General features: G+C 35.9%; 1 protein-coding gene across 1 annotated transcript in view; it reads left to right on the forward strand.

Annotated features, from left to right (window-relative positions):
- TMEM232 (transmembrane protein 232) overlaps positions 1 to 20,607 on the forward strand; it is a 247,190-nt gene that overhangs the window by 90,681 nt on the left and 135,902 nt on the right. The window contains exon 10 of the mRNA XM_030927320.1: positions 4,378 to 4,556. Coding sequence (XP_030783180.1) covers positions 4,378 to 4,556 — 179 coding nt within the window. The remainder of the gene's footprint in view (positions 1 to 4,377; positions 4,557 to 20,607) is intronic.

Genomic DNA, 20,607 nt, shown 5'->3' on the forward strand with positions numbered 1-20,607 from the left:
ATTTTCTCTCAGTATATTTAAAGTGACATCTTTGATAGCTGCCACAGGGTCACTCAAAGCAAAATAGAAGAGTGCCTTATGCTACAGCTTGGTCCCTTGTTGAAACATTTCATAGCAGGCATGCTCCTCAGCAAATGTCTAAATGTGCAAATTAGAATGTGGTCTACTTTTAATGACAGTCATAATACATACCATCTGTCTTTATAAGGTTTTTTTCATCATTAACTGTCAGTCAATTGGATGTAATAAATTCTCTCTGCGAATATTATTCATCAGCATCACTTCAGTTGAGTTTAAATCAACAGGTGAACAGCTCACTTTTAAAAATATGAATGGAATTTAAAAGGAATTACGACTTTCTAAAACATAACTATCAGAATATATCTTGTGGTTTCTCGTTGATCTTGTGGATTCTAAAACCAAACTATATTCTTTTTGATAATTCAACTATTGTAGTTTTATAAAATATTGACCTTCAAAAAGTGATAATTTAAAATATACAGAGGAAGGTGGTTTGTATGTATTTTTGTCAATCATTTGTGTTAATGTTGAGAGTCTGTAAGTAAATGTAGAAATTAGTTAAAATTCACTGTATGTTTTATTTTTAATATTGTTCAAAAACTTATTTTTTCTCTGAGGCTCACAATCCAGAATTATTAACTTAAAAATTAATGTGTTTCCTTACTTGTATTGACTTCAAGCTAATGACCCACAAATCAACAATCTCACTCTTGCTATTTTACTTGCATTCTAGCCATATTTTTACAACAAACTACAGGACATTGAACATTAGATTCCCCCTTCCCATGCCACATTTTCCAAATATTTATCTTCTTTTTCTTAAAAGTGACTCTTATACACACTCTTCTCATTTCTTCCAGTGGTTTTATTATTGTTTCAGTCTCCTGAGCTTAAAAATATACTTCTCCTTTCCCCTTTATTTCTGCCTCTTTCCCCATAGCTAAGAAGTCCAATTAGATCTTCTCCACAGTGTCTTAAGTTTGTGTCCCTTCCTTGCCAATCTCCTGCTGCCCATTGCAGTAAAGACCTAGATTACCTCATAAAACTATATTGGTTTCCCAGTTTATTGCTTGAATAAACATGACATTGCATTGAGCAGACATAATGTTACTCCCTTCTTCAAACATCTACCATTTAATCTGATCCCATTTATCTTTACATAACTTTGGTACCTTATCTATTTTTTTTTTTTTAACCATAGATCACTGTAGCCTCAAACTCTGTGGCTGAAGTGATCTTCCCAACACAGCCTCCTGAGTACCTGGTACTACAGATGTGCACCACCATGCCCAGCTAATTAAAAAAAAAAAAAAAAAAAAAAAAAAAACTGTAGAGATAGGGTCTCGATATTTTGCCCAGGCTAATCTTGATCTCCTGGCCTACCTCAAGCAATCCTCCTGCCTCAGCCTCTGAAAGTGCTGGGATTACAAATGTGAGCCACCGTGGCTGGCCTCTTATTTATTTTTAGCATAAACTCTCCACTTCAGCTTCATTTGAGATCTTTACTATCATCTCTTCCCTTCTCTCTCTGTCTAACTACCTCACTGCTGGGGGCCATATTCCTGATCTAAATATCTTGATTTGCTGTGGACTTTCCCAGTTTTGTCCTTGAAAGCTTGTGTTCCAAGAAACCCTTCTGCCCCAGGCAAAGGGACATAGTTGTTCTCTCTACCTACTTCCCTAAATCAATAAACAGATTTTTGTAAATTAGATCTACTATGTTGTAGGCACTTCGTTGTAGGCACTTTACTAAATGCTAAGAATATCTAAGCAAATAAAAGACATTCTGTCTTCTCCAGTAGTTTAGAATCCATAGGTGAGATATGCAATTACAATATGATGCAATACATTAGGCACAGGGGCACCTAGCTAGCCATGGGGATTCAGAGAAGGATTCCTAGGAGAAAGAATGCAGGAGAATGGATAGAAGCCAGGTGTAGTGTGCAGTTATTTTTGGACAGGATAACTTCTGGCTAAGTGAAAAGTTTATACAAGGGCTAGAAGATTAAATGAAATGTGTATTCTAGAACTTCAAGTAGTTTTGTCTGTTTATAGTGTATTAGCAAGAGGGGTGGGAATAAAGGAGTGGTGATAGATGTGTTCAAAATGATGTCATATTAGAAAGACAGTAATTACCTGGCCATGCAATTTGGAATTTACATAGGGACAAATGGCAATCCTTTGCTAAGTTGTGAGTAGAGAAGTAACATAATGAGATTTAGAAAGGTCAGTTTGCACAACATGGATTAGTAATGGTGAAGCAGTAAATATAAGACAGGAAGATGAAAGAACTAGGAAGCTATTACAGTGTTTATTCTCAGAGCTAACCTTTTTCAGATATCCTTCCATTTGAAATATTCCACCAATATCTTCCTCTGCACTTTTCCCAAATTTACCTATTGGACAAGTCTTGTAAACTCATACTTTCTCCAGTCCTTTGCTTACTCTTCTAGCCCTCATTGATCTCTTGCTTTTGTGATTGTTATATCAATGACCATCATCTTTTCAAATAACAGTTACTCTCTAATTTCTCTTACAAATTATTCTAGTCTCCCAGACGTGCCAATTACTTGAAGACACAGACTATCTTTTTCTCACCTTAGCCAAGACTATTCACAAAGGCAATGGTTAAAAAAAAAAAAAAAAAAAACCCAAACCTTAAATTTGGGCTTTTTTATTATATTCCAAATGTTCAGTGCAAAAATATTAATGACATTCATTCAAAAAACTTGTTTTATATTATATGTTAATTCAAATATTGTGGTATCTCAATTTTAATTAGTAAAGTTCCTATAAGGAGAAAGTGACGTTTCAAAAATAATTGGCTGCTTAACTGTAGCTTCCTACTTCCAGCTTATACTTTCTCTCCTAAAGTTCCAATAATAGAAAAGGTAGATGATACCTTAAGATTGGAAACTGGATATATGCCTTTCTCCTCCTACTTGTAAAACATGTACATACTTTCTCTTCTGCCTCCTCTTTCTTTCAAACTCTTTCTTTCCTATGAATGGAATGGAAGGTCATGACTGGAAAGAAAAGTACTTGTGTAAATTGGAGAGACTGTGCTGCATGGGACAGGATTAGATCAGCCTTTACCTGCTCTATCATTCATTCAACAGCTGTCTGATGCCAGGGAGCTTTCTAAGCAGGTTCAAGTTTATATGTTCCCTTTTATTATTCTAAGTATATATAATAACATCTACATAGCAGGATTATAGTGAGAACTAAAATTGGATGACATAGTTGTTACCCCTACTAGCTATAATCATAATGATGATGATTATTAACCTGCATTATGAAAACTAGATTCATTTGGAAAAGTTGAGGATTGTGACTTTTCAGGTTGTGCTTCTATCTTTATTCAAAAAGGGCAACAATCATCAATGGACTGTCACCAGGGTTTTGGAGAAAAGTGCAATATGGAATTTAAAGGGCTTTAAAACTCTTTCAGTTCCCTTTCTGAACCATTTCCTCTTCTTGTTCTTATCTGCTTCACATACTCATTATTTTCATGTTGCTTTTTGACTAGTTCATCTCCTCTTTGATAACTGTATTATTTTATTCCCCAAATTTATTTCTCCCACATCTACCTAAATTGGAATCCCTTTTTCCTATTACTGCATAGAAATGTACAATATCTAGGTAAGAAATAATTACCATAAAGAGTAAATAGAAATGTCTTTCTCCTTTCTCTAAGGAAAATACATATTTTGAAAGTGGAACTTGATAATGTATATAAATTGCTAATTGCTGTGTAAGTTCTAGGAGTGTCTTAGAGTTTTTAAATCTCTGTTTTCATTACTTTTTCCTATATTCCAATTGATTTATTTCACTATTATTAAAATGAATTTTTCAGCTTATAATTATAACAGTAGTTTTTGTATGCTTTTCACATGATTTAAGCATTTTCTTCTTGGTTCAAATACCATGTTTCATAATGTTTGACTTTTTTAATAACAGGAAGTATTTTTCTGTTTTTTCTACTTTATTATAAAAATTCACCATGGTGGTCTGTGTTCACATTCCTTTGAACAGATTTCTCTTTACTTGAATTCTAAGAATTTGTTTTGTATATGTAGTTCACAGTTTACCAATTTAACTTTTAAATTTATGAAGTATACCAGTTAGATGCAGTTTTTCTTTTCATGTGGTTAGAAATTTTAAAATGATCTGTGGTCTTTTTTAAATGTAAAGGAGAGAAAGCAGTGAAGGGTCAGAAATTTCTGCAGCTTAGAATTTCAGACTTTAGAATATTATTATGAATTATGGTAAAATTGGTTTCTTCTTTTTCACACAATCTTACTTTAGCAAGGTGAATAAAATGATAACTCCCAAAGACTTTTTCTTTTTAAACAGGTGATCAAGTAGTCTGGACTGGTTACTATGGCTTAGTGTATAACCTGGTGAAAATTTCATGGGAACTTCAAGGAGATGAAGAACAGGATGGACTTAGAAATATAATATGGCAAACATTGCAGAAAACAAAGGATTATGAGGAAGATATACGAATCCAAAATGCAATCAATATCGCTCAGGTAAGGTAAAACGCTAGGCAATAAATATGTACATCTATCATTAGGAAGCATGGTTGTCATTTCTCTCCATGGTAAAAGGAATGTCTACATTCAATGAGTATTAGCGACTTACAGCTGAGAATAATATTTTTAAAACTTAACACTGATCTATTTTTGATTAAAGATAGGAGAGTTGAGCTCTAGATGATAGTGTAAAGGCCTCCAAAAGTCTGTAATAGAAACAGAATTAAATTCATTTAACACATTTAGGGAAAAGTACACCTCAGTAAGGGGTGATTCCACCATGGAACTCTGACTTGGTGGGAAATTCTGATAGAATGTTAGGTACGCTAGATTGAAGTAACATGTTAAGCCATGATTCTTTTTCTCTTTTCTTGATGAAGACGTTTAGAAAGTAATAGAAGTTTTAAGGAGCATAACACAATCCTCTAATTTGAGGGCTATGTTAGGATGGGCTGTGAAAGAGCTGTGTAGGGGTGCTTTTACTACCTCATAGCAAGGGCTGCCAAAAGAGGCAGGCTGTGGGTAAGATTCAAATAGTAGGGGTAAGGGGCGGTTTTATGATGTCGCTTTTTATGATGTTAGGAATCCAGAGACCTATTCTCTCACTTGAGCATTTCCTCCCTTGTCTAGTTCAGTGACCAGAAATACCAGGAAGAAGGCTGAACATAGCCATATTATGACACTGGACTAGAGAAAGGGTAAAGGTGGCCCTAACTTCAGAGATTTCAACACACATAGAAAATGAATAGGTAAAGGTAAAAGTTCCTTTTTTGGGTGACCCACTAGCTTCAAGACTCTTCCCTCTCCTCTCAGCCTGCTTGACTACTATATTTAGATTTAGATATTATACTATATATAAATCAACCTGTATCAGCTAGCCTTCTAAATTATAATTTAGAAGCTTAAAGGGCATCCTGTAGTTAGTGAGAGGATGTAAGAACTTCTATTTTTGTATTTTGGGTAATAACACATTAAACAACTACCATATTAAAGTAAAAACACACAGAAACATCTGTTTTTTTCAATGCTGTATCCCAATACGCATAAGTCCTCAATAAATATATGTTGAATGAACAATCCAAATGAGTTCCCTTTAAATATTAAAATACATGCTATAACTATGTTTAATAATTAAATTTAACATTGATGAAATTAATGGCAAAATTATTTTAAGATAAAAATAAATATCAATAATTTTATTATTAAAAATAACAAAATTAAAGAGTAGCATCTGCAATTCTTTGGAAATTAAACATGCCTTGATAAATGATATGGTTTGTCTATGTCCCCACCCAAATCTCATCTTGAATTGTAGCTCTCATAATCCCCATGTGTCATGGAAGGTACCTGCTGGGAGTTAATCGAATCATGGGAGTGGGTTTTTTCCCATGTTGTTCTCATAATAGTAAATAAGTCTCATGAGATCTGATGGTTTTATAAAGACAATTTCCCTGCACACGCTCTCTTGCCTGCTGCCATGTAAAACATGCCTTTTCTTCTCCTTCACTTTCCACCATGATTTTGTGGCCTCTCTAGGCATGTGGAAATGTGAGTCCATTAAACCTCTTTTTCTTTATAAATTACCCAGTCTTGGGTATTTCTTCATAGCAGTATGAAAATGGACTGATACAGTAAATTGGTATTGATAGAGTGGAGTGCTGTTGTAAAGATACCTGAAAATGTGGACACAATTTTGGAACTGAGTAACAGGCAGAAGTTGGAAGAGTTTGAAGAGCTTAGAAGAAAGAGTTTGAAGAGCTTAGAAGAAGATAGAAAAATGTGGGAAAGTTTGGAACTTCTAGAGATGTGCTGAATGGCTTTCACCAAAATGCTAGTAGTGATGTGGACAATGAAGTCCAGACTGAGGTGGTCTCAGATGAAGATGAGGAACTTGTTGGGAACTGGAGTAAAGGTCACTCTTGCTATGCAAAGAGACTGGCAGCATTTTGCTCCTGCTCTAGAGATCTAGGAACTTTGAACTTGAGAGAGATAATTTAGGGTATCTGGCAGAAGAAAATTCTAAGTGACAAAATGTTCAAGAGGAAGCAGAGCATAAAAGTTTGAAAAATTTGCAGCCTGTATCCCATTTTTTGGGAAGGAATTCAAGCCTGCCACAGAAATTTGCATAAGTAACAAAGAGCCAAATGCCAATGACCAAGACAAAGGGGAAAATGTATCCAGGACATGTCAGAGACATTCCCAGCAGCCCCTCCCATCACAGTCCTGGAGGCCTAGGAGGGAAAAAATGGTTTCCTGAGCTGGGTCCAGGGCCCCCCTACTTACCACCGTGCATCCCAGCAACTCTAACCATGGCTAAAAGGGGCCAAGGTACAGCTCAGGATGTGGCTTCAGAGGGTGCAAGCCCCAAGCCTTTGCAGCTTTCATGTGGTATTGGTCTTGCAGGTGTGCAGAAAACAAGAATTGAGGTTTGAGAACCTCTGTCTAGATTTCAGAAGATGTATGGAAATGTCTGAATGTCCAGACAACAGTTTGCTTCAGGGACAGAGCCCTTGTGGAGAACCTCTGCTAGGGCAGTGTGAAAGGGAAATATGTGGCTGGAGTCCCTGCACAGAGTCCCCACTGGGGCACTACCTAGTGGAGTTGTGAGACGAGGGCCGCCATCCTACAGACCCCAGAATGGTAGATCCACTGACAGCTTGCATTCAATGCCAGCCCATGAAAGCAGACGGGTGGGGCTGTCCCCTGCAAAGCCACAGGGGACAGAGCTGCCCAAGGCTGTGAGAGCCCACCTGTTGCGTCAGCATGATCTGGATGTGAGACATGGAGTCAAATGAGATAATTTTGGAACTTTGAAGTTTCATGACTGCCCTATGGGATTTCGGACGTGCATGAGGCCTGTGACTCCTTTGTTTTGGCCAATTTCCCCCATTTGGAATGGGCATATTTACCCAATGCCTGTACCCCCATTGTATCTAGGTGGTAACTAACTTGCTTTTGATTGTACAGGTTCATAGGTGGAAGAAATTTTCCTTGTTTTAGATGAGACTTTGGACTCGGACTTTTGAGTTAATGCTGGAACGAGATAAGACCTTGGGGGACTGTTGAAAGGGTATGATTATATTTTGAAATGTGAGGACATGAGATTTGGGAGGGGCCGGGGTGGAATTGTATGGTTTGGCTGTGTCCCCACCCAAATCTCATCTTGAATTGTATCGTCCATAATCCCATGTCCAGGGAGAGACCCAGTGGGAGGTAATTGAATCATGGGTATGGGTTTTTTCCACTTTGTTCTTGTGATAATGAATAAGTCTCACAAGATCTGATGGTTTTATAAAGGCCAGTTCCCCTGCACATGCCTTCTTGCCTGCCACCATGTAAGCTGTGCCTTTGTTCCTTTTTCAGCTTCTGCCATGATTGTGAGGCCTCTGCAGCCATGTGGAACTGTGAGGCCATTAAACCTCTATTTCTATATAAATTACCTAATCTCAGGTATTTATTCATAACATAAAAATGGGGTAATACAATAAATACTAGAAAGGAATTAATTAATCTATTTGTAAGCACTAGCCATTGTTTTGTGTGCTAGCAATACAGTTTTAGACAAGCAGATAAATATTACTTTAAATATAAAGTTTGGATCAAGGAGACTGACAATAAACTTGCAAATTAATGAATTAAAATATCAAATTGTGCTATCTATGCTATGAAGAAAACAAAACAGGGCAAAGCTACTGGAATGGGATCAGCTAGAGTAGGGAGTGGATGTTTCAGTTGGAGCAGTCAGAGAAAGATTTCCAATGAGGCATTATTTGAAATGAGACTAAATAATAAGAAGGAAGTATCCATAAAAAATATACCCTGGTAGAGAGTTTATGGATACAAAAATGTGCTCTAATGTGTCCTAATAATGTCCTCTAATATGTCCAATAATGTCCTACAAAATGTGTCCTCTAAGAAAATAATTAGTTTGGTGTGTTAAGAGAGCAAGAAGACCAATGTGAGCTGGCCTCTGGTAAGGGAAGGAAAGAGTGGTAAGAGATGCAGGTGGGCAAAGAGAGTTGTTTTAAGATGGCAATAGTAGCATATAAGTAGTAAGCTCTGGGAATAATTTTTTAAATGTTTGTAAAAAATAAGAAAAAGTTTAAGTGGGAAGTACATTTAGAAAAGTAAAAGCATGCTATAAAAAGCATAGAACTGATAAATTCTAAAATTGTTTCCTTGGGTAAAATAAAAATAATACATAAACTGTTTTAGACTAGCTAATATAATGGAAAAATGAGGGAAACTTTTATTAATCACAAAATCCAGAGGGTAAAGGGAATGTGATTATAAGAAAGTAATTTGAAAATGATTATAAAAGGATCAATTTACAACTGTATACTAATATATATGAAAATATAGTACAATAAATGATTTTCTAAGAAAATATAAATGATGAAAATTGACTGAAAAAAGAAGGATATAAAAATCTTAACAAACAAGATTTAGAGAAATTTGCAAGTGACCTATTGGATTTGTTCATATGAATACCAAGGACAAGACTAAGATATTCATTAGTATCGCTATTATTTAACATAGTTATTGACACACTAACCTGTGCACTCATATTTAGCAGGTAACTAAATATATGTTGGGTCATAACTGGAGAATGTTTAAACCAAGTTTGTCGTACCAAAGCAGTAGGTGAGAGTAGCTTAAACACTTGGGAACAGAGAAGAAAATAATTCAGTTTAAATTCCAACTCCACACAATCTCTTTATACAGATGAGACTTGGAACAAGTTATTCCTCAGCCTTAGTTTTCTTATTTTTGAAAACTGTATGCCAAGGGGTATTTCTAATGCTCACAGACAGGGATAGTAACTGAAAATCACATAAGAGACAGGAAAGCTGAGTGATTTTGAGAGCACAGAACCTACAGCAAAGGTTGCCTGGGTTCAAATGGCTGTTCTACCACAGAATATCTAAGTGACCTTGGGCATATTTTTACCTCAGTTTCTTTCTCTGAAAATGGGGCTAAGAATAGTATCTAATGCATAGGCTTGTTATGATGACTGAATGAATTCATGTTATAAAACATTTAAAGTTTTTGGTAAATAAATAAAATATACTGAGATGAAAGTTATTTGTTATAGTCTAAGTTGTATTACTTCTCAATATTTCTAGAGATTATGATTTATTATTGGGCTGTTAGAACTATAAGAGGAGAACATTTGCTTTTAATAGAAAAAAATTCAACGCAAATATTGATGAATTTCAGCTGAAGAAAGTGAAAATAACATAGCAAAATATTTGGAGGAAGTAGAGATAAGTAAGCTATGAAGTAAACCAATGAAATTCTTTTATTGTGGTGGTTTCTTACAGGTGTGCTAACTGAGGCAAGCTACAAATCTTCATGAAACTATGAGATAACAGGCTTGAAAAAAGTTTACAACATTGATGAAGTAGACATGGTTTAGGGATTTCACTAGTGGCTTTATTTATCTGTTTCTAAAATAGGTGGGGGAAAATTGCGTTGGTATTTTCTTTTCAGGCAATGAGAATAGGTGGCCATCCTGATCTCTACAGGTCCAGCACTTGGCATTCCCCTGACTAAGCAGCCTGAAGAGAAGAGTTGATTTGAGGGAAGAGTAATTGTTCTGTTCTGGGTTTATGCCTTTTGGAGACATTTATGAATATGCTGACCAAGCATTTTCCAATTTGCCCAAGTTAGCATGGGTTCATGACTGTTGTCCCAGCTTTCTCACTAGTAGTAAATTAATTCACTTTCAAAAGTTTCTCAGTTTGGATGGCAAATTATTAATTTATCTTACTTTTAAGTTTTCCATTACACAATATATTGCCAATCTGGAATTGCCAATACTAAACTCTTTTTGTTAAAGTTTAAATATATTTTACAACTTCTTGATTTTTCTAGCTCTGATTGAATGAACATATATTTTTTTTCATATTCAAAGAAAACCATTTTGAAATTGGCCATTCATTCTTCATAAAATACACATGATTTTTCCAGTGATGCTTTATCCATACGGCATCCTATGATATTTCAAAGTGCCAACAAACACTTTTTTTTCTTATGTCTTATTTTGAGGCAAGTTAATCTGTATGTAATCAGGAAATACACGTTTTTTTCTGTCACTGAAAATTTCTTGTTATTTCTAGCTTTCACAGGTGCAATTATCCTAATATTCCTAATGTCCTGTTTTTAGATAATAATTATGGATAAAATTAATGTTAATAGGTAGGAAGGGCAATTAATAAATTTACTCTGCCCAGTTTATTATCAAAGCATATGGATGGGCCATTACTGGCAACCCCAACTATCTATACTCTATATACTTCATAGAAAATAAAACCCTAGTAGAATAATTTATAATCCTTTGGGTATATACCCAGTAGTGGGATGGCTGGGTCATATGGTACATCTAGTTCTAGATCCTTGAGGAATTGCCATACTGTTTTCCATAATGGTTGAACTAGTTTACAATCCCACCAACAGTGTAAAAGTGTTCCTATTTCTCCACATCCTCTCCAACACCTGTTGTTTCCTGATTTTTTAATGATTGCCATTCTAACTGGTGTGAGATGGTATCTCATTGGGGTTTTGATTTGCATTTCTCTGATGGCCAGTGATGATGAGCATTTTTTCATGTGTCTGTTGGCTGTATGAATGTCTTGAGAAATGTCTGTTCATATCCTTTGCCCACTTTTTGATGGGGTTGTTTGTTTTTTTCTTGTATATTTGTTTGAGTTCTTTGTAGATTCTGGATATTAGCCCTTTGTCAGATGAGTAGATTGCAAACATTTTCTCCCATTCTGTAGGTTGCCTGCTCACTCTGATGGTAGTTTCTTTTGCTGTGCAGAAGCTCTTTAGTTTAATGAGATCCCATTTGTCAATTTTGGCTTTTGCTGCCGTTGCTTTTGGTGTTTTAGACATGAAGTCCTTGCCCATGCCTATGTCCTGAAAGGTACTACCTAGATTTTCTTCTACGGTTTTTATGGTATTAGGTCTAACATTTAAGTCTCTAATCCATCTTGAATTAATCTTCATATAAGGAGTAAGGAAAGGATCCAGTTTCAGCTTTCTACTTATGGCTAGCCAATTTTCCCAGCACCATTTCTTAAATAGGGAATCCTTTCCCCATTTCTTGTTTCTCTCAGGTTTGTCAAAGATCAGATGGCTGGAGATGTGTGGTATTATTTCCGAGGACTCTGTTCTGTTCCATTGGTCTATATCTCTGTTTTGGTACCAGTACCATGCTGTTTTGGTTACTGTAGCCTTGTAGTATAATTTGAAGTCAGGTAGCGTGACGCCTCCAGCTTTGTCCTTTTGACTTCGGATTGTCTTGGCAATGCGGGCTCTTTTTTGGTTCCATATGAACTTTAAAGCCATTTTTTCCAATTCTCTGAAGAAACTCATTGGTAGCTTGATGGGGATGGCATTGAATCTATAAATAACCTTGGGCAGTATGGCCATTTTCACGATATTGATTCTTCCTATCCATGAGCATGGTATGTTCTTCCATTTGTTTGTGTCCTCTTTGATTTCACTGAGCAGTGGTTTGTAGTTCTCCTTGAAGAGGTCCTTGACATCCCTTGTAAGTTGGATTCCTAGGTATTTTATTCTCTTTAAAGCAATTGTGAATGGAAGTTCATTCCTGATTTGGCTCTCTGCTTGTCTGTTACTGGTGTATAAGAATGCTTGTGATTTTTGCACATTAATTTTGTGTCCTGAGACTTTGCTGAAGTTGCTTATCAGCTTAAGGAGATTTGGGGCTGAGACAGTGGGGTTTTCTAAATATACAATCATGTCATCTGCAAACAGGGACAATTTGACTTCTTCTTTTCCTAACTGAATACCCTTTATTTCTTTCTCTTGTCTGATTGCCCTAGCCAGAACTTCCAACAACTTCCAACACTATGTTGAATAGGAGTGGTGAGAGAGGGCATCCCTGTCTTGTGCCAGTTTTCAAAGGGAATTTTTCCAGTTTTTGCCCATTCAGTATGATATTAGCTGTGGGTTTGTCATAAATAGCTCTTATTATTTTGAGGTACGTTCCATCAATACCGAATTTATTGAGCGTTTTTAGCATGAAGGGCTGTTGAATTTTGTCAAAAGCCTTTTCTGCATCTATTGAGATAATCATGTGGTTCTTGTCTTTGGTTCTGTTTATATGCTGGATTACGTTTATTGATTTGCGAATGTTGAACCAGCCTTGCATCCCAGGGATGAAGCCCACTTGATCATGGTGGATAAGCTTTTTGATGTGCTGCTGAATCCGGTTTGCCAGTATTTTATTGAGGATTTTTGCATCGATGTTCATCAGGGATATTGGTCTAAAATTCTCTTTTTTTGTTGTGTCTCTGCCAGGCTTTGGTATCAGGATGATGTTGGCCTCATAAAATGAGTTAGGGAGGATTCCCTCTTTTTCAATTGATTGGAATAGTTTCAGAAGGAATGGTACCAGCTCCTCCTTGTACCTCTGGTAGAACTCAGCTGTGAATCCATCTGGTCCTGGACTTTTTTTGGTGGGTAGGCTGTTAATTGTTGCCTCAATTTCAGAGCCTACTATTGGTCTATTCAGGGATTCAACTTCTTCCTGGTTTAGTCTTGGGAGAGTGTAAGTATCCAGGAAATTATCCATTTCTTCTAGATTTTCTAGTTGATTTGCATAGAGGTGTTTATAGTATTCTCTGATGGTAGTTTGTATTTCTGTGGGGTCGGTGGTGATATCTCCTTTATCATTTTTTATTGTGTCTATTTGATTCCTCTCTCTTTTCTTCTTTATTAGTCTTGCTAGCGGTCTGTCAATTTTGTTGATCTTTTCAAAAAACCAACTCCTGGATTCATTGATTTTTTGAAGGGTTTTTTGTGTCTCTATCTCCTTCAGTTCTGCTCTGATCTTAGTTATTTCTTGCCTTCTGATAGCTTTTGAATGTGTTTGCTCTTGCCTCTCTAGTTCTTTTAATTGTGATGATAAATTATTCTACTACAAAGACACATGCACACGTATGTTTATTGCGGCACCTATTCACAATAGCAAAGACTTGGAATCAACCCAAATGTCCATCTATGACAGACTGGATTAAGAAAATGTGGCACGTATACACCATGGAATACTATGCAGCCATAAAAAAGGATGAGTTTGCGTCCTTTGTAGGGACATGGATGCAGCTGGAAACCATCATTCTTAGCAAACTATCACAAGAACAGAAAACCAAACACCGCATGTTCTCACTCATAGGTGGGAACTGAACAATGAGGAAACTTGGACTCGGGAAAGGGAACATCACACACTGGGGCCTATCATGGGGAGGGGGGAGGGGGGAGGAATTGCATTGGGGAGTTATACATGATATAAATGATGACTTGATGGGTGCTGATGAGTTGATGGGTGCAGCACACCAACATGGCACAAGTATACATATGTAACAAACCTGCACATTATGCACATGTACCCTAGAACTTAAAGTATAATAAAAATAAAAATAAATAAATAAATAAATAAATAAATAAATAAATAAAAGAAAAGAAAACCCTAAACTCTTTGTTTTTTAACCGTAAGTACAATTTAGAATAATAATCCTTAAGGAGTATTATCTAAACATAAGAAGTTCATGATTTTCTCCAGATATTTTGGGTTTTTTTCATGGAAAAAGACAATCACAGAGCTGCCCACTTGAATTATAGTGTCTTGAATTTCATGGATGTGCTTTTATACAACTGTGCTTCAGCTTTATCCTTGGTTTTGGATTAAGAGCCCCAAAATAAAAGGAAAACAAACAAAATTAATATATTTATTTCAGTCATGGCCACTATATCGCCCAATATCCCCATTATTGGGATTTAGGAAATAAATCCTCTTTAGTCTTATGCACTCTACGAACCTTATCACTAATTTTGTGTAAACTGTTTGTTGGACCTTAACAAAATTATAGCCTAATTTTTGAACAATTCTAACAGAAATAGAAAATGGCATATAGTCACCTCACCCAGCCTTATTCTTTTCTTTTTATTCTGTTTCCATGATTCTTTCAATTACTTGTATTACTCTCTAGTCTTATAACTATTTTTATATGCTACTGTCAAATCACAAATGGATTATACTGTAACTAAGTCAACTCAAATTTATCATTTCTATAATTAGAATTCTATTTATATGCCATTGTCAGAGCCAATCATTTGATATGATTCTTTTTTCTTCAAGATTTTAGTAAATATAGATAATTACATTTGAAATTCATAAGTCAGTCAGACATAGCAAATATATTTTAGATATTAGATACAAGCAAGGACCTCATTACTTGAGTAGTCAGCACTGAGAATTAAAGAATAAATAAACACATAACCACTACCTGTGCTAATTTGTTTTCAGTGCTTAGTCAGAAGACATTTAAAGGGTGTTTTCGTTCATTTTAAATATCAAATGAAGGGAGAAATTATCTTTTCTCACAGACAAATCTAAATCAGAAATTGTCTAAAAGCAGTTATATTGATTTAGGCATAGTATATGTTTAAGAAATATGTTTAATTTGCATTGAATACATTGAAACACACAGTTAACTCTATGCCTATTTTATTTAAAAGTTAGAGATGGAGACATTTGGATTATTAAACAATAGCCATATGATTTATGGACATAAATGACAAAGTATTTAACCTAGTGACTTTGAAAAAAATTACTTAATTTAGTTTGAATTCCCTTACTTAATATTAAGACACTACAGATATATAAAGTACAAAATTATATAAAATTTTTCACTAAAATCAGTAAAAATATGAAATAAATATTTATTGAGTATTTACTGTGTCTATTCAGCCTAGCTGAATTCTATGCAAGATGCAAAGAAGTGTAAAACATAACCTTTACACATAAGCTTTACTGTCTCATCCAGAAAGCACATTCTCCAGAAATAGACAAAGATTAATACAAAGAGGACATAATATATGTGGCTAGCCACATCAAAGTTCATGGCACTCAGTAGGAGCCCAGATAAATGTTTGATCCCTAACTTTTTTTTTAATATTAGTGGGAATGTAATATTGTCCTCTTCAAGTATTAAATAGTACTTGAGGTGGAAATTTAAACTGTAAGTTAGATTACATGATGCAAAGTGGCAGGGTCAAAGAACATCTTGCAGATAAGAAAATGTCTTGAGCCATGCAGAAATAAGAACACTGTGAAAAGAACGTTGTAGGTTGACTTGCCTAGTTGGGAAAATAGCTTGGACTGAGTACTCGTGGGCATTAAACCTGGAAGGTTTGTTTCGATTACCAGGCTAAGGTGATGGAGACTTAGGTGGTTTCATGGCAACAGAAATGCTAAGTGGAGAAATTCGTTGTGAGGGAAAATTGTTGGTTCTAATTGAATTTTAATTGTTTGGTAATTTATGTTGGGTAAAACTTATATGTACAATTTCCTATAACTTTTTAAAATAATGAATTCTCGCTTTGGAACTCACAGTATGTTGTTAGAGTAATTATTCCCAGTTTATTCAGTGCTCTCTACAACCACAACTTGCATCATTCCCTCCACAGTCAAATTCTTGGCTTGACTATATTATTTGATTTACATAATAGGCTATAGCAAATCTTATACAAGGAGATATTTAAAAAATATTTACACATTGGGGTCTTCCCTCTCTTATTCTCTTGGAATCCAGTAACTGCCATGTCAATAAGTGCATTATCCAGCTGGAAGATGACAGACAATGTGGAACAGACACGCCATTTTAACCGATTTACTCCCATCCACAACCCAAGCCAGTCCCCAACTGACCTAAATTCTGACCACAGACACAAAAATAAACTCAGCTCAGACCAGCAGAACCATTCTCTGTTCCCAGCTCAGATTGCTGACCTGGGAAACTATACGCTAAATAAGTGGTTGTGTTAAGCCTCTTAGTTTTTGGTGATATTTTTACATGCAAAAGAGTTTTTGATAGAAAGCTGCATAAATGGGATTTCAATCTGCTATATTCTTCAATGTGAATATTGTTTCTTTCTTTCATATGTATCATGTTTAAAAAGACACTTATAATGATTGCTAAGATTTGATATTCACTGTATGTCATACGATACACAGTTTATGTGCATTAGTTACTTAATCCTCCTAAAACCATGTATTATATATTTTTTTATACTCACACATATATACACACATTATGGTCTTGATCTTACAAGTGAGGAAATTGAAACTTTAAATAAGAACAGTTTTTTTTTTTTTTTTTTTGCAAGGTGAAGTAACTTGACTATGGATACATAGCTAGCTATCAGCAGTGCTTGAATTCAAACTCATATGTGCTACTTTAATGGCCAGTGCTCTTAAACATTTTTCCCAGTGAGTTATTCCCCATATGAAATTCTTGAGTTATTTTAAGAAAATCTACAAAAGCAAAAAATGAATATTAATAAGGGTAGCAAGAAGATAAAAAGGATTGTTAATATTTCTTACTACATAAATTTTATGTAATAATTTTGCTTCTGGCTTCATTATATTTCCTTACCACTTTTTCTTTGTTCTGATTCTTCATTTACATTTTACTCTGCTATAGTACCTATGGCCCTCTGTATGTTGCTTTATAATTTTAATAAAATGGTAAATACACATGCACAGATAAAATAATGGATGATTAAATTTGGGATTATAACCAGCTCTGAAAATATGAGATCTGAAGGGCTAAATTTTTTTTGAGATTTATTGGCTGGAGCTGGGTAAGCATAGCGTTCACCTGACTGTAGATCTGGGCTCAGCATGGATTGCTGGACAGCCAGTCTCATTGGTATAATGTGAAAAAGTCATTGTGGTTTAAATTCGCATTTTCTCAGTAATACAAATATAGTTGAGTATCTTTTCACTTTTGATTCACCATTTAAATTTTCTCTTTAGTGAATTGCCAGCTCAAAAATTGTTTCTTTTTTCTCTTGGGTTTTCTATTTTATCAGTTGTTTGGAGATCTTTGTAAATTCTGGGTATAACTTCTTTCTTTAATGATTAGTCAACACTACTTTTGTTGCTATTGCTGAAATTGTTCCAGCTTTGGCCATTGCAAAAAATTTCAGTTTGTTCCTTGTGAATCTTTCACATTATCCTAATCATCGTGTTGATAGAATGTAGGATATATTCAATTTCAAGCTATTATGAATAATCATGCTATGAACATTTTTGTAATATCTTCTGATGAAAATGTTTATGTATTTCTGGTTTACCCATATGAAATGGCTGATATTCAAATGGCTTTTGTTGTCCAAAACTGTAATTTCATATGGCTGAATCTAGTATTGGGTATGGAAGAGGAGAATGACTGGATCATATGGAAGGCCTATATTAAACCTTAATAGATCATGCCAAATAGCTTTTTAAAGTGTTTGAAAGTTCTTGTTGCTACACAACTGTTATGGGTTGATATGTGTAGCTCTCAAAAAGATATGTTACAGTCCTAATCCTACTATCTCAGAATGTGAATCATATTTGGAAATAGGGCCATTGTAGTTGTAATTAGTTAAGACAAGGTCATACTGGAGTAGATGGGCCCCTAATCCAATCAGATTGGTGTCTTTATAAGAAGGCAATCGTGAAAACAAAAAAAAATCATGAAAACAAACAGGGATAGAGCCATGTGGAGACAGAGGTAAAGACAGGAGTGATATGTTTGCAAGCCAAGAAATTTCAAGTATTTTCAGCCATCACTAGAAGCTAGAAGAGAGGCATGATTCTTCCTCAAAGCCCTCTGAAAGAACCAGCCTTATCGACACCTTCCTTTCAGACTCCTAACCTCAGAAATGTGACATGATAAACTTCTGTTCTTTAAGTCACACATTTTGTGGTACTTTGTTCTCACAACACCAGGAACTAATACATAATCCTTACCAATATGAAAAAAATTTCAGCCTGTTTAATGTAGACATTCTGATGGATGTATAATAGCTTTCATTGTAGTTTTAATTTGCATTCACTTGTGACTAACGAAGCTGAGCATCTTTTTGTTTGCTTATTGGCCGTTTTGATACTCTCTTGTATAAATTACCTACTAGAAATTTTGTCCCATTTTTAATTGGGATTTTTTCCTTTTTAATTTGTGGGAATTTTTGCATATATTATAAACCAGCTTTTTGTTGGTTTTAAAATATTTTCTTCTACTTTTTAGTTGCTTTTCATGCTATTAATAATTTAATTTCATGAATAGAGCTTTAAAATTGAAATGCCATTCATTTTATCAAATTTATCCCCTATTATTAGGGTTTACTTATATACTATTTAAGAAATATTTTCCTACCCCATGGTCAGAAAGATATCTTTCTATATTATCTGTTGGGAAAAATGGTTAAGATTAGGATTAGGTTTACAATTGATCTGAAATTGAATTTTTTTTTTTTTTGGTATAATGTAAAGTAAAACTCTCTATATTTTTTTCTTTGTGATTATCCAATTGACCTAGAACCATGCATTAAAAACTCTGTAAAGGGGAAGAGCCACAATGGTTGACTAGATGTAGCTAGGAAGACCTTTCACGAAGTTACTAGACCATTAAGAAGATTGGCATATTCTGAGCAGATCTTTGGAAGATATAAGAGTGGACAGAGGAAGAATGCAGACCTTGAGCAGCTGGGAGGAAGCTGGGAACCCTGCATGGGATTGCCAAGAAACAGGACTCATTCCTGGCCCCAGAGGGCCCCTAGAGGTGGGGTGAGTTAAACAGGCATGAGTTAGCCCACTCTTCCCATGGACCTACAGAATCCTAGCTGCAGGAGACCCCATAATCCCCACGGACATTTGAGCTGGCAGAGATAGTTGCTTGGAGAGTTGGAAGGGAGTTGGCAGTGGATTTGGTGTGGGAATGGCCGTAGTGGAAAATGGCCACGGATGCCCATCCTCCAAAGTTTGCCATGCTTCTCTAGGTGTCTTTGGCCTTTGTTGACTGTTGGTCTTGTACAGAACAGGGCTATCTTACCTGTGGGATGAGGCTAGTCTTATCTGAGCATCCCTTTGTCTGCTGGCCTCTCCCTGGGTCCCTGCCTTACCATACTCTCTTGCAGCGCAGCCTCAGATGCTTAATTGAGGTGCTTCCTAGAGGGCACAACCATAGCTCCTTTGCCTGAAGACCCTGCCTAATAATTGGAGAGTTCTGCAGTTGGGCTTCCAGTAACACCCACTTATAGCCTTCCCCTACTGCTCTGCTGGTTATGCTTTCACCTACAGCTTTTCCCTACTGATATTCTGGCATGCATGTGCACATGGACCTCACTGCCACACAACCATTGGTGCACAAGTACATGTACAGACCTTGCCATATCACTGCCCTGATGCTACTGGTACATAAGAGTGGGCCCCACTGCTACCACCCCAATGAAGCACTTCTGCTGGCATCCCCCATCAGAATGATGTTGCCAGCAGACCAGACCAGAAACACCTTGGCCACTCCAACACAACAGGTACCCAACTTCAAGTAGCTAGAGAACAGAGGCATGGGCATGGTCCCAGCCACCTAGGGTTAGAGCATATAGCCCACAATTGCTGATCTGTGCTTTGGCTACCTGAAATAATTCAGAAACAAAACAAGTTAATGGGACCAAACATATACCACAATTAAACCCTCAAGGAAATCAATATATAAAAGCAAAAGCTGATCCAAAGCACAGCAACTTCAAAATTAAAGAAACATCACACCACACAAATAAGAACCAGTACAAGAACTCTGGCAACTCAAAAAGCCAGAATGTCTTTGATACAGTTTGAATCTATGTCCTCACCCAAGTCTCATGTTCAATTGTAATCCTCAGTCCTAGATATGGGGCCTGATGGGAGGTGATTGGATAATGGAAGAGATTTCTAATAGTTTAGCACCATCCCCCTAGTATTGTTCTTGTAACAGAGTTCTCACAAGATCTGAATGTTTAAAAGTGTGTAGAACCTCCTTTCTTTCTCTCTTCCTCCTTCTCCAGCCATGTAAGATATGCCTGCTTCCCCTTTTCCTTCCACCATGATTGTAAATTGCCTGAGGCCTCCCAAGAAGCCAAGCAGAAGTTACTATGCTTCCTGTATAGCCTGCTTAACCATGAGCCCATTGAACCTCTTTTCCTTATAAAT

This window comes from Rhinopithecus roxellana, chromosome 3 (assembly GCF_007565055.1).
Source record: "Rhinopithecus roxellana isolate Shanxi Qingling chromosome 3, ASM756505v1, whole genome shotgun sequence".
NCBI lineage: Eukaryota > Metazoa > Chordata > Mammalia > Primates > Cercopithecidae > Rhinopithecus > Rhinopithecus roxellana.